This window comes from Somniosus microcephalus, chromosome 16, assembly GCF_052327205.1.
Source record: "Somniosus microcephalus isolate GS21.2 chromosome 16, FLI_Smic_1.0, whole genome shotgun sequence".
Classification (NCBI taxonomy): Eukaryota; Metazoa; Chordata; class Chondrichthyes; order Squaliformes; family Somniosidae; genus Somniosus; species Somniosus microcephalus.
The window spans coordinates 36,010,170-36,028,632 of record NC_141002.1 but is presented as its reverse complement, the minus strand read 5'-3'; the positions used below and the strand labels follow the sequence as shown (position 1 = coordinate 36,028,632).

The window sequence follows — 18,463 nt, the reverse complement described above, 5'->3', positions numbered from 1 at the left end:
GATCCTAACCGCCAATCTACTATCACAGAACCATCTCCTGAATCTAACAGAATTAGACACACGAAATAGGAGCAGGATCAGGCTACACGGCCCCTGGGCCCGCTCCGCTACCCACAGGGCCATGACCAATCCGAACCTAGACTCATGTCCAAATTCCTGCCTGCTCCCCGTAACCCTTAATTCCCTTTACTTCTAGGAAACTGTCTATTTCTGTTTTAAATTTATGTAATGATGTAGCTTCTACAGCTTTTTGGGGCAGCATATTCCATGGACCTACCACCCTCTGAGTGAAGTAGTTCCTCCTCATCTCAGTTTTGAAAGAGCAGCCCCTTATTCTAAGACTATGCCCCCTAGTTCTAGTTTCACCCATCATCGGGAACATCCTCCCCGCATCCACCCGATCCAACCCCTTCACAATCTTATATGTTTCAATAAGATCGCCTCTCATTCTTCTGAACTCCAATGAGTAGAGTCCCAATCTACTCAACCTCTCCTCATATGTCCATCCCCTCATCCCCGGGATTAACCGAGTGAACATTCTTTGTACTGACTCGAGAGCAAGTATGTCTTTTCTTAAGTATGGACACCAAAACTGTATGCAGTATTCCAGGTGCGGTCTCACCAATACCTTGTACAACTGAAGCAATACCTCCCTATTTTTATATTCTATCCCCCTAGCAATGAAAGCCAACATTCCATTGGCCTTCTTAATCACTTGCTGCACCTGCATACTAACCTTTTGAGTTTCGTGCACCAGGACCCCCAGATCCCTTTGTACTTCAGTACTTTCCAGTTTCTTGCCATTAAGCTAATAACTTGCTCTACGATTTTTCCTGCCAAAGTGCATAACCTCACACTTTCCAGTATTGTATTCCATCTGCCAAATCTCTGCCCACTTACTTAGCCTGTCTATGTCCCCTTGCAGGTTTTTTATGTCCTCCTCACTCACTACTTTCCCTCCCATCTTAGTATCATCTGCAAACTTTGATATGTTACACTCGGTCCCCTCCTCCAAATCGTTAATATAGATTGTAAAGAGTTGGGGACCCAGCACTGACCCCTGCGGAACACCACTAGTTACTGATTGCCAGTCTGAGAATGAACCATTTATCCCAACTCTCTGCCTTCTGTTAGATAGCCAATACTCTATCCATGCCAGAATATTACCCCCAATCCCGTGATTTTTTATCTTAAGCAATAATCTTTTGTGTGGCACCTTGTCAAATGCCTTTTGGAAGTCTAAATACACTACGTCCACTGGTTCCCCTTTATCCACCCTATATGTTACTTCCTCAAAGAACTCCAGCAAATTTGTCAAACATGACTTCCCCTTCATAAAACCATGCTGACTTTGTCCTATTAAATTATGATTATCCAAATGTCCTGTTACTGTCTCCTTAATAATGGACTCCAATATTTTACCTACCACAGATGTTAGGCTAACCGGTCTATAGTTTCCAGCCTTCTGTCTACTGCCCTTTTTAAATAAGGGTGTTACATTAGCAGTTTTCCAGTCTGCCGGGACCTTTGCTGAGTCCAGGGAGTTTTGGAAAATTATTACCAATGCATCCACAATCCCTACCGCCACTTCCATCAAGACCCTAGGATGTAAGCCATCAGGTCCAGGTGATTTATCCGCCTTGAGTCCCATTATTTTACCGAGTACCACTTCCTTAGTGATTTTGATCGTGTTTAGTTCCTCCCCCCCTATTGCCCCCTGTTTGTCCAGTGTTGGGATATTCTTAGTGTCTTCTACTGTAAAGACTGATGTAAAATATTCATTCAGTGTTTTTGCCATCTCCATATTTCCCACCATTAATTTCCCGGTCTCATCCTCTAAGGGACCAACATTTACTTTAGCCACCCTTTTTCTTTTTATATATCTATAAAATCTCTTACTATCTGTTTTTATATTTTTTGCTAATTTACTTTCATAATCTATCTTCCCTTTCTTAATCAATCTTTTTGTTATTTTTTGCTGTCTTTTAACATTTTCCCAATCCTTTGATCCTGGTTTATCCCTATACGTGCTTAAACTTATCAGTGCAATCACTATTCCTATTAATATAAGACTATAACATACCTGATATCGTTTGTTTCAGACTATCCTTAATCTTTTCCTTATTACGTGGTCGAAGATGGCATTTGGCATCCTTGATCTTGAACCTAGCTTTTTGTTTTATTGGAGGTGCTAAAGGATCTGAAACAAACAATGGATGTCTTCAGGATCAAAGGGCATAGGTTTAAATTAACATGTCTCAATTGAAACTAGAGATTAGGAGAAACTTTTGTTGTCCCACAGCATTGCAAAAGTGTGGACAGACTTCCAGCAACAGCAGTTGATTTGTTACTTAGCTCCTGCACACAAAAATTGAATAAATAATATGGTTGAGAATAGGATTGAAGGTTATAGTAGGGCTAAGTATAGTCTTAGATGATCAAGTACTTCATGGGAAACAATGGTCCTTTGCTGCTGAGACCATTGGGCAAAGAATATCTGTGGAAAACAGTAAGCCAAGGATGAATAGAATCATATAAATTCAAACAGAGAAATAGGCCATTATAGCTCATTGTACCTGTGCCATTGCGAGCTCCACATTAGCTATCTAAAGTAGCCCCATTTTCTTGCTCTTTTCCCATAACTTTTAATATTTTTTCTTCAAGTGTTTATCAAACTACCTCTTAAATATTCCTCAATTACTTTTGGGGTCAGGAGTATTTATTCAGAATATTCCCTCAGAAGATTAAACCACAATAGGTGGATTGTATATGATCTGTGGGAAGAGTTGGGTGGTTGGACCGTGTGGTCTTTCTTCTTGTGTGTGTACGTTTCTGCACGCACGTCTTCAAAGCTTGTCAGCAAACACCATGTGCAGCATTATACTTGGAATAATCTAAAGAAGGGCCTTTAAATGGAGGTCCTTTCATTGAAACAACTCACAAGACCCCTTATCAGCATTCTTGTGGTGAGCAAGTAATTGTTATCCTTGTGTATTAAAATCAAAACCACCAAAGGGGTAGTTTGGGGAGGAAGAGGGAAAGTTTGCACAGTGGCACGCATTGGCTCTCATTTGCCAGCAGTCTTCATAGAAACACAGAAACATAGAAGATAGGAGCAGGAGTAGGCCATTCGGCCCCTCGAGCCTGTTCTGCCATTTAATGAGATCATGGCTGATCATCCAAATTCAGTACCCTGTCCCTGCTTTCTCCTCATAGCCCTTGATCCCTTTAGCCTTAAGAAATATATCTAACTCCTTCTTGAATATATTTAATGAATTGGCCTCAACTGCCTTGTGTGGTAGAGAATTCCACAGGTTCACCACTCTCTGGGTGAAGAAATTCCTCCTCATCTCAGTCCTAAATGGCTTACCCTTTATCCTTAGACTGTGACCCCTGGTTCTGAACTCAATTCATAGTGCATTTTATGGTGCAGGCTTTTCCTGACTGTTCCAACAAATATGCCAACCTGCAAAACCAAGTTAGTACCTTGCAATCATTCTGAAGTATCCATTGTTCTTCACTTTGTCAGATTTTGAACAATGCACACCGTATGGTCCATCCTGATGCAATAAATCCCCACATTCATTGCGTCTGTATATCATTGTGCAAAATTGGCATTGGTTTGCTTAAATGTTTGGGCTTCTGATGAGTTTGTATGTAACATGTCCTGCCACTTAGTTCATATCACTATAAACTGTCTTACTCATAAAAAGAAAATCCTGCAGATTCCACTCCAAACCTCTTCAGCATGGTTTTCACACTGGTGGGATGCCGATACTTGGACCACGTAGTTGTGGACCTGCTCTTTTATTAGAATGAACTTTAATGTCCTCAGTGTGCTTGGGGCCACAAAGTGCATTGTGTGAGCAGTCTCACTATCCAGCCATGCTTCTGGATGCTGAAGTTGTTCAGGAGTGTCAATCCGACAGATCTCTGCCTGCTACCTGGAGTAAGAGTACAGAATCACACCAGGGCAAGCGTAAATTCTACAGATCTCACATTCCTGGTAGTTGTCAAAGGATGGAGTCTATCCATGTACCATGTAAACACAGCATTAATCAGATTAATTTATCTCAGTGGCATGAATAAACATTCAACTACTCAAGTGATTGGAGTAGCATCTTCACATTTCGAGACAGGCATGTGCATTGAGAAGGGGGAGTGGGGGGGTGGAATCATTAGTTTAGACAATACCAAGCTCCAAATGTTTGGGAATATTGAATGTTGAAAAGTTGGTGCCAATATTGTGGGCTTGTAATCTTTAGGTTATAGTATTGAGAGAAGTGCATTTTAACTTCAATTAAAAAGGCTGGGGTGTTATGGAGAGTTTTGAGGCCACTATAGTTCTGTGGTATTTATTTTATAGTCCAAAAGTTAAGCAAAGCAATAAAGTACAAAATAAAAGTTCCACTTCAGTCTCTTGAAACTGAACATGAAGATTTTCTTAAGATTAAGTATTGAGAGACTGAAATTGAAAACAACAGAAATGCCATTCCAACTCAGTCAGATGAACAAAGAGGTTAATCGACACTGAGGAGTGAAACATTACCATCCCAGTGGTGCACCACATTCTTTTATTTCAGACTGACCCTCTTTGAGATGTTTACCTGCACAGCTGGGTAGAGTTGCATTTCGCTTCTGTGAGGATTTTGTTGGCTGTATTGGAACTCCACAGCTAAAAGTATAGCTGTTTTCAGAATCTAAATGAAGACAAAGATTGTAAGATGGATAGTGGAAATGAAAGCCCCTTTTTTCATGCAGATGCATAAATGAAACTTGAACTTTATTTACCTTTCCAATTTATTAAGTTTAATTGCTACTTGCCCCACTACTGCTGCCTCTCCTCCTGCCCACTCTCACCCACATACAGTGTTGCTCTCCATATTTCTCCATTCAAAATAAGGACCCCAGGTAATATTTTCCCAGCCCCATGCCAATTTGCTGTCAGGCTGTTCACTAAAAGATGCAGACTACTTTATTCCCTTTCCCCTGTCCTCTGCTGCAGAAAAACAGCTCACATTCACTTCTTGCCTTTCCAGATTGTCCTGTGAGATTGGGAACGCACTGTATGGGGAAGTGCAAGGAGAACTGGCTTCCCATCACCAGCACAACCACCAGTGATGACTTTCCCACCAATATTTTCAACATGGTTTTGCTGGGGTCCTAAAAACGAGTGGCAGTGTACACTTACTTTACACAAAAAACCCTTTTGATGCCAGTATAGTAATGCCCACTACCTTATCAGCCAATTTCCATGTACAGTGAATACTTAATATAACCCTATCTTCATATTGTTGCCTTTCTATTTAAGACAGGGATTGCTCAATGTAACTGAGTTGACCATATTAAGGATTTGACTGGTATGAAAGAATGTAAGGGTATGTGTAATGGCTGCAAATCAGTCACAGAAACAGCTGTGTGATCACTATGTTTCTACTGAACAAGCACCACCTCATTTTCATTCTGTGTCCCAAGTGGTTGTGTCAATATCCTCTCACTGATACATAAACTTGCTGCACGATCAGCTCACACAAGTAATTTTGATTTTTAATTCAAATTGTTATGATCTGGAGTATACTGCTTGAAAGGGTGGTGGAAGCAGATTCAATGGTAACTTTCAAAATGGAATTGGATATATACTTGAATGCAAAAAACTGCAGGGCTATGCTGAAAGAGCAGAGTAGTGGGACTAATTGGTGGCTCTTTCAAAGAACCGGTTCAGACACGATGAGCCAAGTGGCCTCCTTCTGTGCCGTAAGATTCTAAATATAAGGCTGAAGAAAACACTATAGAGTATTTTTGCATTATTATTCATAAACTGTTGTGAAAACTGTGCTTCAATTAAAACTGGAGAATGTCACCTACTTGAAAGAAATCTAAATATATTGCAGATCCTTGTTATTAGAAACCTCCCCATGTTTTGCCTATTCTTAGTAGAATCTTTATTGTAGACAGTAGAGACCTTGAGCCTCATTAATTACATTGCTGATCCCCACAAACTTGTAATAACTAGGTTTGGCAGTGCTTGAATCCATTTAAAACTCTACTCAAGTGCAGCAAGTCAACAAACATTTTAGATTTTTATAAAGTATATATTTATACTGTGTTAAGTACCAACATTCCATTGTACGCGTGTTGCTTCCAGTTATATGTCTGGTTTGACTGGTAATGTAAATAAGATACTATAGCAGAGCATGTGACATCTTCTTGTTATTCTATAAAAAGAAATAACAAGTTCACTACCAGTGGGGCTGTTATTTGACGTGTGAATATATGGCTGGTTCGACTCAATGTTTATGTAGAGAACTGCTGCGTACTCATGGTATGTTCTCTACTTATTCCATAAACAAATATCAATTTCTCTGTCCTTATGGATATTACTTCACACATGTACATTGTCACTTGATCAGCAGTACTGTATCCCTTCACAATACATTTTTGAAATTTTTCTTAAATTCTACCCAGAGATGCTGGGACATGCAATAAAATCAAACATCTTGACTACGTCAGCAAGTGCAGGGGTCCTTTCTAAAAAGAAATTGGTGAGTGGAAGGAAATTACAACTCACATTTGTGAATTTGGAGCTTTGTACTTGTGGAAGAGTTGCCATAATACTCCACTAAAGTGAGACTGCGCGTGTTTATAGCACAAGTGCTATTAAATCCCACTTGATGCTCTTGTTGGTATCTTGCACAAGTGCCATAGTAGGAAGGAAGTGCTGAGGATGGCGAACTCAGATCTACGGGAGCAGAGGGATTAAGGAATGGAACAGCCAGCCATCAGTGGAGGAGAAAAACAGTCAGTCGGGGTTGGACCAGAGGGGATTGTCAGCCAAGGGGTAGGTTGGAATGAGGAATGCATCCAGGGTGCAGAGTGCGGGGGAAGAGAGGGGAAGAGGGTTGAAATCATGTTCATCGGTGGAATTGGAGTGGGGTTAAAATGTTGCTCACCGGGGGAGGGCTGAGGGCTGGGGGCTGAGGTCTTGTTTGGAAGGGGGATGGTTGAGGGCTGAGGGCTGGGGGCTGAGATCTTGTTTGGAAGGGGGATGGTTGAGGGTTGAGGGCTGGGGGCTGAGATCTTGTTTGGAAGGGGGATGGTTGAGGGCCAAATCATTGTTTGGGTGGGGTGGGAGCTAAAATGTTTTCTACGTGCTGTGGTAAGGACTGAAGACTAGTTCTGGGGTTGGCGGGAGGGGGGGGGGGCTGGAAATGGGATTGCAGGTCAAATAGTTTCTTTGTGGTGGGCGGGGCGTTGACAGCCAGAATCTCGCTTAGTGGAGGGGTTGCTGAGCTAAAGAAAACTTGCTTCATGGAGGGGTGAGGCAATAATCTTGCTCAGTTGTGGGGGGGGGGGGTTCATAGTTGTGATTCCAGTTTGCTTGTTTGGGGTAGTTATGTTTTTCCCAACCTCACTGTGGTCAATTCATCACATAACATCTGCCTTCAGCATCACCCAAAAATGCAATACCAAATAACTGTTGAGACCACTGACAATCAATAGATGAAGGTGTGCAGAATCCATGAAATAAAGTCAACCTGGTGCAGTTTCTATTGAATACATTGTATTTATAAAACTGGTGGAGTGGATATTCCAACACACACAAGTTAATCATTTGTATGTTATTTAGTCAGATACATTCTTATTATAAATATTTCATTCTCTAAAGCCTCTATTCATCAAGTATCATCTTACATATTTCCCATATCCCCATTTAGAATTTGCCCTTACATATTAAATAAACTTGAAAACTTGCCGTTTGTGTCAACAGATTTACTGTGTTTCTCCCCACTTCACCAAAAGCATTCTAAATCATACACATTTCCCCACCATGGTGTTTGCACAATCGGTAAAAACAGAGTACTGACCTGCCACAAAGAGTGCCTTTGATGGACAGGACAGAGAGCAGCTCTCTACTCCTCCACTCTTACTGCAGATCAGCTGGACCTTGCGTGCAACCTTTGCATTTCGGAGACATTTCACCGCCTCTGAGGGAGAGTGAGTTATTGATTACATACAAAGAATTAAACGGTAGTCACACCAGCAGATCGTGACTTTTACTGCAGTTAGAAAGATTCAGAAATAAAACATATCACCTCACCTAGTGGTAACTAGGTCTGCCACTGGAGGGTTTGAAGAATATACGTGCAAAAGATACAAGTATCCATTCTGGATCAAAAGATTATGTTATAGTTACATCCCTGGATTGTGCTATGATATGACAACAACTTACATTTATATAGCACCTTTAATGTAGTAAAACGTCCCAAGGTGCTTCACAGAAGTGTTATCAGACAAAATTTGACACCGAGCCACATAAGGAGGTATTAGGAGGTGACCAAAAGCTTGGTCAAAGAAGTAGGTTTTAAGGAGCGTCTTAAAGGAGGAGAGAGAGGTAGAGTGGCAGAGAGGTATAAGGTGGAAATTGCAAAGCTTAGGGCCTAGGCAGCTGAAGGCATGGTCAGCACTGGAGTTCTTAGAGGGTTGTAGGGCTGGAGGAGGATACTGAGATAGGGAGGGGCGAGGCCATGGAGGGATATGTAAACAAGGAGGAGAATTTTAAAGTAGAGGCATTGCAGACCGGGAGCCAATGTAGGTCAGCGAGCACAGGGGTGATGAGTGAACAGGACTTGGTGCAAGTTAGGATACGGGCAGCAGAGCTTTGGATGAGCTGAAGTTTATGGAGGGTGGAAGATGGGAATCCGGCCGGGAGAGCCTTGGAATAGTGGAGTCTGGTTACCAAATGCATGGATGAGGGTTTCTGTAGCAGGTGGGCTGAGGCAGGGGTGGAAACTGGCGATATAATGGAGGTGGAAGTAGGCGGTCTTGGTGATGGAGAGGATATGGAGTCGGAAGCTCAGCTCAGGGTCAAATAGGATGCCGAGGTTGCAAACAGTCTGGTTCAGCCTGGCCAGGGAGGGGAATAGAATCAGTAGCTAGGTCGGGACCGAAAACAATGGGTAGATTTTCATAAAGCTGTCGGGAAGGAGGCGGGACTTCAACTTTCGGGTTTTAGTCCCGCCTACATCGACATCCGGCCAATCCGCGCGATTTTCCCTTGATTGACCTTGATGTGCCCGCCCAGTGGGCTCAGCAGGCCAATTAAGGGCCACCCGGCAACAGGTGACATCACAGACTGAAATTTCATCTGTCAAGAGTTCCTGACAGATGAAGTATCAGTGTTTCACAGCTGTTTGAAGCTGTCAAACACTGACAGTCTGACTCCTAACCTGAGTCCTTCTACACAGACTCAGTTAGAACTGTCACCGGCAATGAAAGTTGAAGGCTGTCACTTTTAACAGCTCGCAGCCATTTTGCTTTCAATGCCGGCTGAGTGATGGAGTCCCGAAACCTAAAGGAAGAAAGGCTGTTAAGGTAAGTACAGGAAATTTAAACTTCTTTACACACTAGACACACCAAACACACTTACCTTTGCACTCATGCACCCATCACTCACCTGAACACCGACATCGCGACCCCTCCAAGTTCTTCAACCCGACTGCTCTAACCTGGCGTGGTTTGGAGCAGTCGGGAATCCCACACGACACCCCTCAAAATAGGGATTAGGCTAAAAACTGCCTGTTAACTACCTGTTAACAGGCAGTTAATTGGCACTAATCCCTTCCCGCCTCGGGTCGGCGGGTCCCAGTGCGGGGCGGGTACCCGCCTCCTGTGAAACTTACGTGGAGGCGGGTTTTGGGCGGGATGGTGTCGGGACCCCCGAATTCAGGATTTCCCCCCCCCCGCACGCCTGAAACCCTGCCTGACGGCTCCAGGAAAATCTACCCCAATGACTTCAGTCTTTCTAATATTTAATTGGAGGAAATTTCTGCTCATCCAATACTGGATGTTGGACAAGAAGCGTGACAAATCAGATGCAGTGGAGGGGTCAAGCAAGGCGATGGTGAGGTAGAGCTGGGTGTCATCAGCATATATATGGAATCTGATGTTATGTTTTCAGATGATGTCGCCGAGCGGCAGTATATAGATGAGAAATAGGAGGGGCCAAGGACAGATCCTTGGGGGACGGTGTGGGTTCAGGAAGAGAAGCCACTGTAGTACAAGTAGGTTTTAGGGCAAAATGAGTAAATTCCTATAAAAGTAAGGTGCTCAGACTGCTTAAGGGAGCAACTGACACCAGCAAACCCGAGAAGTATCTACAACAGGCCTGAATTTGTAACAATTCTGTTGGTTCTAAATGGAGAAAATTGTTGGTGAATGTTTTATAATGCAAATATATGGAATGGAATGCATTACAATTATTCAGTTGAAAGGACAGACATTTGCAAAATTGCTAACAATGGATTTCGAACCAGTTTCATATCTTTGGGATTCAACAATCCGCCTTTAGTTAGTGAGTGAATGTAACTTAGCCAATTGAATTCTGCTTTATAGCATGTAGTACAATCATTTTACAAAGTGTTGGCTGATGTGCAAATGGAACAGGAAATTTGAAAGCTGTGCAAACTAATGCATGCTGTTTAAAAGTATAGAGGGACACCTTTTATGCACCTCTCTTCCTGTTTTTCAATTTCTCCACAACGCATATTAATTTAAAAGACACATATTACACATCATCTTAGAACATTGGCAACATACTGTGATGCCAATGACCTATCCATGCAGTTCCAGGAAAATAAGGGATCTGACATTTGGCATGCAAGTCAGCAAAGGTGCCTGACAACCAGTGAAAAAACAACAAAAATTAACTAGGCAACAGACTTCCCAAACAAAATGGGGGCAAAATTGGGTACCTTTGCGCCTCCTGTTAGCGCCCCTGGGGCGCTAATGGGGCGCAAATGGCTTTGAGACCGGGTGCGGTGCTGACATCAACTTCCGCCGTATTCGGCGGGTGTTTTGCGGTGACGCTATGGCATTGCGCCCCGATCTCCTTCGCCCGGAGATCGTGACGTCACTGTCGTGCGCATTGCCCTGATAGCACCCCAGACCCGAAATTGCATTCCCCCCTGCAGCAGCACCGGTCGAAAACACCGACAGCTGCAGGAGGCGTGCATAGGGTGGCCGGCCGGCCGCTTCGGGGGCGGTGATTAAAGGCGAGGTGGCCGAGTAAAAAAGAACTTACCTTTCTTGTTCCAGTTTTTTTCGCGGGTTCCTGTCCGTGCTTGATCAGCCCGGCTCTCTGCTTGAGTGCCAGGCTGATCGTGCGGGATTGCAGCTGCCTTGGTGGTCCAGGTAGGTACTTTCCATATTGCAGAGCCTGCAGCGATGGCCCTTCCCTTTAAGGGAGGGAAGGAGCCTTTGAACATGGCAGTGCTGCACGGCCCAGTGTGCAGCGTTGCTGAAGTCTCCGCCCCGCCTGCTGCCGATTGCGCTCCAAGAAGGAAGTGGGGGGCTTGATTTGTGCTCCACTTCCTTCCTGGAGCGCAAACGCTGAATTTTTTAAAAGTTTAGAAACATTAGCGTCTGGTGCTAATTTTCTCAACTTTTAAAATTTATCGCCCCAAACGGTGCTATAATGAATTTCTCCCCCCCCCATATATGGTGCTCATGAAAGATGAGCCAAAAAAAATGAAACCAGAACAATTAGAGGGAGGAGCATGAACCTTTGCTTGTTGAAATAATAAATTACATAATTCAATCAATTTTATAGGTTTGTTGATCCATTTCTCCCCATAAAGCCAATGACCTGGATTATGTGCAGTGAATTTGCGTGTATACAATAATGAAAACAAGTTAGAAATTCTTGATTCCTTGGTATTTTGTCGGTCCATTTCATTTCACTGTCTCTTTTATTAAAACACAGGGCATATTTGTGCTTCTCAAGGCGAGGGACATTGGTGCAAGGAAATGTAACAATTAGTTCGAGCATTCCGTGTCAAGCATTTCATGTATAGCACGGTGAAATGCCTAGTGAAAGTCCCGCTACTCTTCAAACAATGTGCCTCAGCCCCAGCATTGGCAGAACTCCTCACTATACCAATATGACATTTTCTATTTCCCAACTGGTCATCTGACAATTAGTGCTAAATTAGGAGCACAATTGTGCTGGGTTGGACTGCCCTAATTTCACAGTACGATAAGAGGAGACAGCCATTAAAATAAAATTAAAAAGCGTTGTAAAAACACAGGAAGTTGATCGGTATCTAAAAAATAAGGATAGATCAACCAGTCAGGTGGAACTCTTCTTCCAGATTGGTATGATCCCCTTTTAGGACTGACAAAAACAAGGAGGGAAGAGAAAACAATCTAAATCAGGAACACATATATGATAATTATTTCAGAAAGTGCGAGGTAATGGGCTTAATAGCCTGCAAATAGATTTTGAAATGCAATAAAGAGGTGTGGAAGCATATGAAAAGGCATTGGAAAGAACAAAAGGGGTGAGTAAAACATCTTTAAAGTGAAAAGGAAAGAGGTGGATTTCAAATGGAGAATCTAGCAGAAATGACAGTACAGGTAGACTACCCTTTATCCGCACTTCTGAAAACCGAAAACCTCTGAAAACCGAAAGTATTTTTGTGGAGCGTAAGTCGTGCGCACGACATAACCCGAGTGGCGCCAAACATGACCCGACGCGGCCGATGCTTTTCTGACCTGATTTGCGGGCCAGCTTAGCGTAGGAGTCAGCCGATATCCGGCTTTCCCACAACTGGTGGCGGCAGGCGAGACCCAGGCCCCCGCTAAGTCAAGGAATTCAGATACGGAGCAGGGGGAGCTGTAAACAGACTGTGAGCGGCAGCACAGAGAAGCAGGAAGGGGAATGAGACACGGAACAGTTGCAAGAGGTAGCCTGAACTTTTAAAATTTATATTAAATACAAATACTAATTACCAAATTAATTTAATGTTCAGAGTTTCCCAGTCTGAAATAATACCTTCTGAAATCCGAAACTTTCCGAAAACCGAAACACAGCTGGTCCCAAGGTTTTCGGATAAGGGATAGTCAACCTGTATAGAGGGGAACTCAGACGTAAAGTGTTTTTTTGGGCACATTTGCACTTCTGTTGAATTGTGGGAGAGTGACACTCAAGTGGGTGACCACAGCCTCCACGCTTTTCACTAATTTAAAAAAAAACTGTAACAATGCACCGTCCAGCCCTGTTTATGGGCCAAATGAAAGCGGTGCTTGTTCTCCATGCCTCTGACCTTGATGGCTGAAAAGTCAGGTCGCAGGCACAGTCTGAGGCGTGGAGTTCATTTAATTTAATTTTGTGTTCGCTCAGTGGCAAGAACACTGTGTTGTTGCTGCCAGGGACAGACAATCAATTAAACAATAACTAGTATTTAGAACCAGATCGAAGAATACCAATGAACAAGATACACAAGAAATTCATAATACTCCGAGTTTGATTTGAACCCAGGTCCCAGAGATGAAATCTGCTACAGCTTTTGAGACTGAACATATCAGTGCAGCTTGTGAACTTTCACAACATACTTTGTGTTTAGGAATTGCACCATCAATCATGACACTTTTCTTTTTTTGTCTTTCTTTTAAAGCTGTGTGAGATGACATAATAAAATAGCTGACCACTGCCATCAGCCTGCACTCTCGAGCAATGGCATACAGTACGTTCTATCAGAAATTGCCATTCCGAATAATCCTCTCGGTGGGAGGGCGAAGGAAACATTTGATCCAGCAGGTTCCAAAGTTATAAACCGTTCTCGCAATCTGAGCTGTGCTGAGTTAGGCAGGGCAGTAATAAGAACATTAAAATTGGTCTTTATCTCCAGTTAGGAAGGGGAAAAATCTGTTTGATTCCCACTAATAGTCACTATCCAATGAGCAATGCTACAAGTGTACACGTACGAACATCAGGCTCGTTGGTTATACTCCCCATAGGCAAATAATCTGACTCAGATGTTAATAACACCTATGTCAGACTGAAGTACTGAAGAGCTAATGGAACTGCACTCCTGCATGAATAAATACCTACAGGAAGAGAGGGGTAAGATGTGAAAATGTTAGTCTGCTATGAGTGGCAGGTTGGAATTTTGCACAACACAGATGAAGGATGCAAGTTCATGCTCACCATTTCCTGATCTTGTTTGTGCCATTGAGGGGAGGTGCTGGGCACAGCTCAGGCATTCCCCAACGGGAAAATAACTTTAGGGCCTAGAAATTCAGTTGGGCGCGCCAGCCGTTAGCGCCTTAGGGGGAGTAGATGTCGAGCGCTAGGCGCTTATCGCCCGGGCGCAGCGCGATCTGCGCCTCTCCCCAACTTCAGGACACATTTAGCGCCGGCGCAAAGTCTTAGCGAGCGCCCTGCTGCGCGCGCAGATCATGACGTCATTTAATAGTGCAACGCCCTTTGTGCGCCCCAAACCGGAACTTCACTCGCGCCGGCCCATTGTGCGCCGGGCGTCCCGAGCGACTGTGAAGTGGAACGGTACACAGGCCAGCCGGGCCGGGGGGAGCGCTAATTAAAGGGCACTTACCCAGCAGTATAAAGGCCAGCCATTTTGCAGCATTCACTCTTGTGCAACGGTTTTTTGGACAGAGACCAAGGAGGAGAGTTTACTGCTTTGGACCAACACTTGGACAGGTATTTTTGGCTCAGGCCAGAGCTTACCAATTATCTTAGCCTTCATTCAGAGCTCAGTGTTTGCCAGCATATAGTGGGGGCTGCATTGGGTGGCAATGCTGAATTTCAGCCTTATGCCAGAAGGGCTTACAGACGCCGTGAGAGAATGGCAGCCCTGGCTAGACGCAGAGGGGGCAACAGGCGTCGCCAACTGAGGCCTTACCCACGCAGGGTATACCGCCAGCAGACCTCCTATCTGACCATGTCTGCCGCGGTGTGTGTTAGGAGGCTGCGATTCCGAAGGGAGGTGGTTACAGACATCTGCCGGCTGCTTCAGAGAGATCTGCAGCCACAGCTGATGCGCAGGACGTCTCTGTCGGTGGCAGTGAAGGTGACGGTGGCTCTCAACTTCTATGCCTCCGGCTCCTTCCAATCCGCTACTGGGGACATCGCTAACATCTCCCAGTTCGCCGTGCATTGCGGCATCTGCCAGGTGACCGAAGCCCTTTTCAGAAGGAGACATCAATTCATCTCCTTCCCCATGACCCTGGACAAGCAGCAGCAGCGTGCAGTGGGGTTTGCAAGAATAGCGGGCTTCCCCATGGTGCAGGGCGCCATTGACTGCACGCATGTGGCTTTGCGGGCACCTCTTGAGCATGCCGAGGATTACCGCAACCGGAAGGGCTACCATTCCCTCAATGTACAGCTGGTGTGTGACCACAGGCAGCGCATCCTAGCTGTCAATGCCCGCTTTCCAGGTAGCAGCCACGATGCCTTTATCCTGCAACAGACAACTGTGGCTGACATGTTCCAGGCACAGCCTCCCCCAAGAGGATGGCTTATCGGGGACAAAGGCTATCCTTTGTGTACCTGGCTCATGACCCCGCTCCGCGCGCCCACGACTCCTGCTGAAGAGGCATACAACGAGAGCCATCAAGCGACGAGGAACCTCATAGAACAAACAATCGGTGTGCTCAAGCAACGGTTCCGCTGTCTCGACCGCTCCGGGGGAGCCCTCCAGTATTCGCAGGTTCGAGTCTCCCAATTCGTTGTCGTTTGCTGCATGCTGCACAACCTGGCTATCCGCAGGACTCAGGCACTGCCACCTGACGTTGGACCACCACCTCAGGAGGAGGAGCAGGAGGAGCATGAGGACGACAAGGACAAGGAGTACCAGCCCAGGAGGGACGCACAAGGTCCAAGGGCCGCCCGTCGTCGGCTTATTGAACGTCACTTCTAGGCCCCCTGTCAGGGAATGGCTTGTGCCAATGATAGAACATGATTGCAGCCGCTCCGCAAGCCCTCAGCCGGTTAAGGCAACAAACACTTCAAAGATCAAACATGGACAATGTGAATAAATAAAATGCTTTATTGTACAAACTCTGGGCTCTTCCCACATGAAAACCAAAAACAGAGCAAACCCCCAAAAAACACTCAAACACATTACTCTCTCCCGCAACCTGGGGAGGATTAACAAAATAGGGCAACTAAAATGGCCGTCATTCTCGGCCTTCGTCCAAAACAAACATCACATCATCGGCCTTCAAAAAACAAACACCCAATTCTCGGCCTCAAGAAACAAACACAAATGGCCACACATTCGACTATTTGGCCCGCTAGGGCGATGCCTTGGCCATCTTTGGGTGGCCCCTGCCCGCCCTGCTGCTCCGCCTCAAAGTAAGGCCATTGGCTGCTGCAAGGCTGGGGGCAGGCTCCTGAGGGGCACATGTCGTGACGGCAGATGCCCTTGGGGGTCGGCCTAGTCGAGGTCTGGGCGTCGAGCGGCCGGCTGTTGATTGCTGCAGCTGTGGCTGGCCAGCATCAGTCGCTGCAGCAGCTCCTGGCAGCTCCACTGAGGGAGTGGCAGTGGCGGCTGGAGGAATGGCGGCAAGCTGGCGGATGGCAGGTGCTCGCTGGTCGCCTGAGACACTGGCACTCGCCCGGGCCAGCACTGCAGCATGCGCACCAATCTGCCGAGGGACAGACCGATGTGCTGCTGCAGCACGCCGGGTGCCCTGGCAATGCCTGGCTGACACAGCGAGTGTGGCAGCAGTGAGTGCCCGTGTTGACCTGTTCACTGACCGCAGCAGAGCAGCCAGTGACTGGACGGCACCACTAATCACCTGGCCAGTCGCTGAAAGATCTGCCCGGTATTCCGCCCGACTGGTGGCCTCTAAGGGCCCGAACTCGGCCACACTCCGAGAGAGGGAATCGATGGACTCAGGCAACCGTGCCACTGCCGCCATGAGCTCCGTGTGCTGGCGCTCCGAGTCCGCGGACAAGTCTTCGAGGCGTTCCATCTCCTCGGCGAAGAGCATCTCCTGACTGGAGGCCGGACTCTCCCTCTGGGGAGAAGGCCGCTGAGCTGGCCGACCCTTCCTGCGTTGCTGGAGGCCGCTGGGCCCAGCAATTGGACTCCCCTCCGACGCATCCCCCCCCTGGGGAGAAGGCCGCCGAGCTTCCACCCCCCTCCCGCCTTTCTGCAGCACGCAGGCCCCAGGAGCTCCCCTCCCCTTCGACACTTCCGCCACGCTGCCCTCCAGGGAAGACGTGTCCCCTACATTGGCCTGGGTGGCCACGGCTGAGGGTTCCCCTGATGGGCCGCCTTCCTCTTGCTCCTCCTCCTGCTCCTCCTCAGAGGGTCTGTCACTGGCAAGTTGAGGGACCTCCTCTTGACCATCTGAAAGCAGGAAGGCACAAGAGTAGCTTTAGAGTGAGGAGAGGGCGTCAGTGCGGGATGCATGAGTGGTGGCATTCAGCGCATTGGTCGGACAGTGGCAAAGGATGTAGATCTGATGCGCAAGTGGGACGAGAGAGGTGCAAAAGGTGATGTCTTTACCATTGCTTCCCAGAACAGGGTCGGCATCTCCACATGCAATGGGCCCAATCACCCGGCCACCCATGAGGCGCTCCACGCGATGTTGCAGGTCGGTGAGTGGCTGGATATGGGGTCGTCCTCCCCCGGTCGCAGTCCGGCTCTTGCGATTATTCGCCAGCTTGGCCTGCAAGAGAAAGGACGGCCTCTAAGTACAGTGTGTCGCCATGATCTGGTGTGCACTGCCTCCCATGGTGGAATAGCCTGGCCAGTGTGTCGCCATGATCTGGTGTGCACTGCCTCCCATGGTGGAATAGCTTGGCCAGTGTGTTCAGTGCAGAATGTGCAATTGATGCTCATGCCTGTGCCATAGCTGCTGGATGAAGGCTGGCCATTAGAGCTTTCAGGTCCCTTTGCCCATAATGTGAGGTGCACATGCAAGGATGAGGAGGTCATTGGAAAGGGTACTCACCCTGACAATGCGTGTGAGGTCATTTAACTTTTTGCGGCATTGGGCACCGGTCCTGGGGACGTCGCTGTTGGCTGACAGCTTGCTGGCGACATGCCTCCAGGCTCTCCTGTAGACGTGGACCATCGCCTTCTTGCCATTGTCCGGGTACAAAACATGGCGCCTCTTCTCCACAGCAGCAAGCAGCACACTCAGATCACGCTCTGAGAAGCGCTGCGCACGTTCACGGGCCTTCTCCATGTCTTCAGGCGCTATTTGGGTCCAGCAGCAGTGTTCAGGCCTAGCTGGAGGGCTCCACTATCCAGGGCGTGGCAGCAGACACAGTCGACCCTTCCCCCTTAAGAGCTGGCCGGCGCCAGGGTGTCTGCTGTCAGTCACGAGATGGCCGCACCTGCGCTGCGCCCGGCCTCGGCGCTATCGATCACCACCTCCGGCTTAGCGCCCAAAGAGAGGCGTCCAACAGCAGTTTTAGCGCTCGCCCGAACTAGTAGGGCGAAGCTAATGAATATCGGAGAAGTGGCCTAGATTTGGCGGCGGCCGCAAACTTTAGCGGACGCCCCACTTTAGCGCCCCAAAAGTGGCGTCAATGAATTTCTAGGCCTAGAAGTTTTATAGACCAAGACTGCTTTCCTGCACCTCACAGAAGTTTAGGGGCACCACTATTAGCCTTTTATTCCTGTACAAATTTCTAAACTAAATA

General features: G+C 46.6%; 1 protein-coding gene across 2 annotated transcripts in view; it reads right to left on the bottom strand.

Moving 5' to 3' along the window:
* The window catches only part of scube1 (signal peptide, CUB domain, EGF-like 1), a 489,492-nt gene that overhangs the window by 60,232 nt on the left and 410,797 nt on the right, over positions 1-18,463 (bottom strand). For both annotated transcript variants that reach the window (XM_086008801.1, XM_086008802.1), the window contains 3 exons: positions 7,866-7,985; positions 4,608-4,700; positions 2,084-2,200 (listed from right to left, as the gene is read on the bottom strand). In XM_086008801.1, coding sequence (XP_085864927.1) covers positions 2,084-2,200; positions 4,608-4,700; positions 7,866-7,985 — 330 coding nt within the window. The remainder of the gene's footprint in view (positions 1-2,083; positions 2,201-4,607; positions 4,701-7,865; positions 7,986-18,463) is intronic.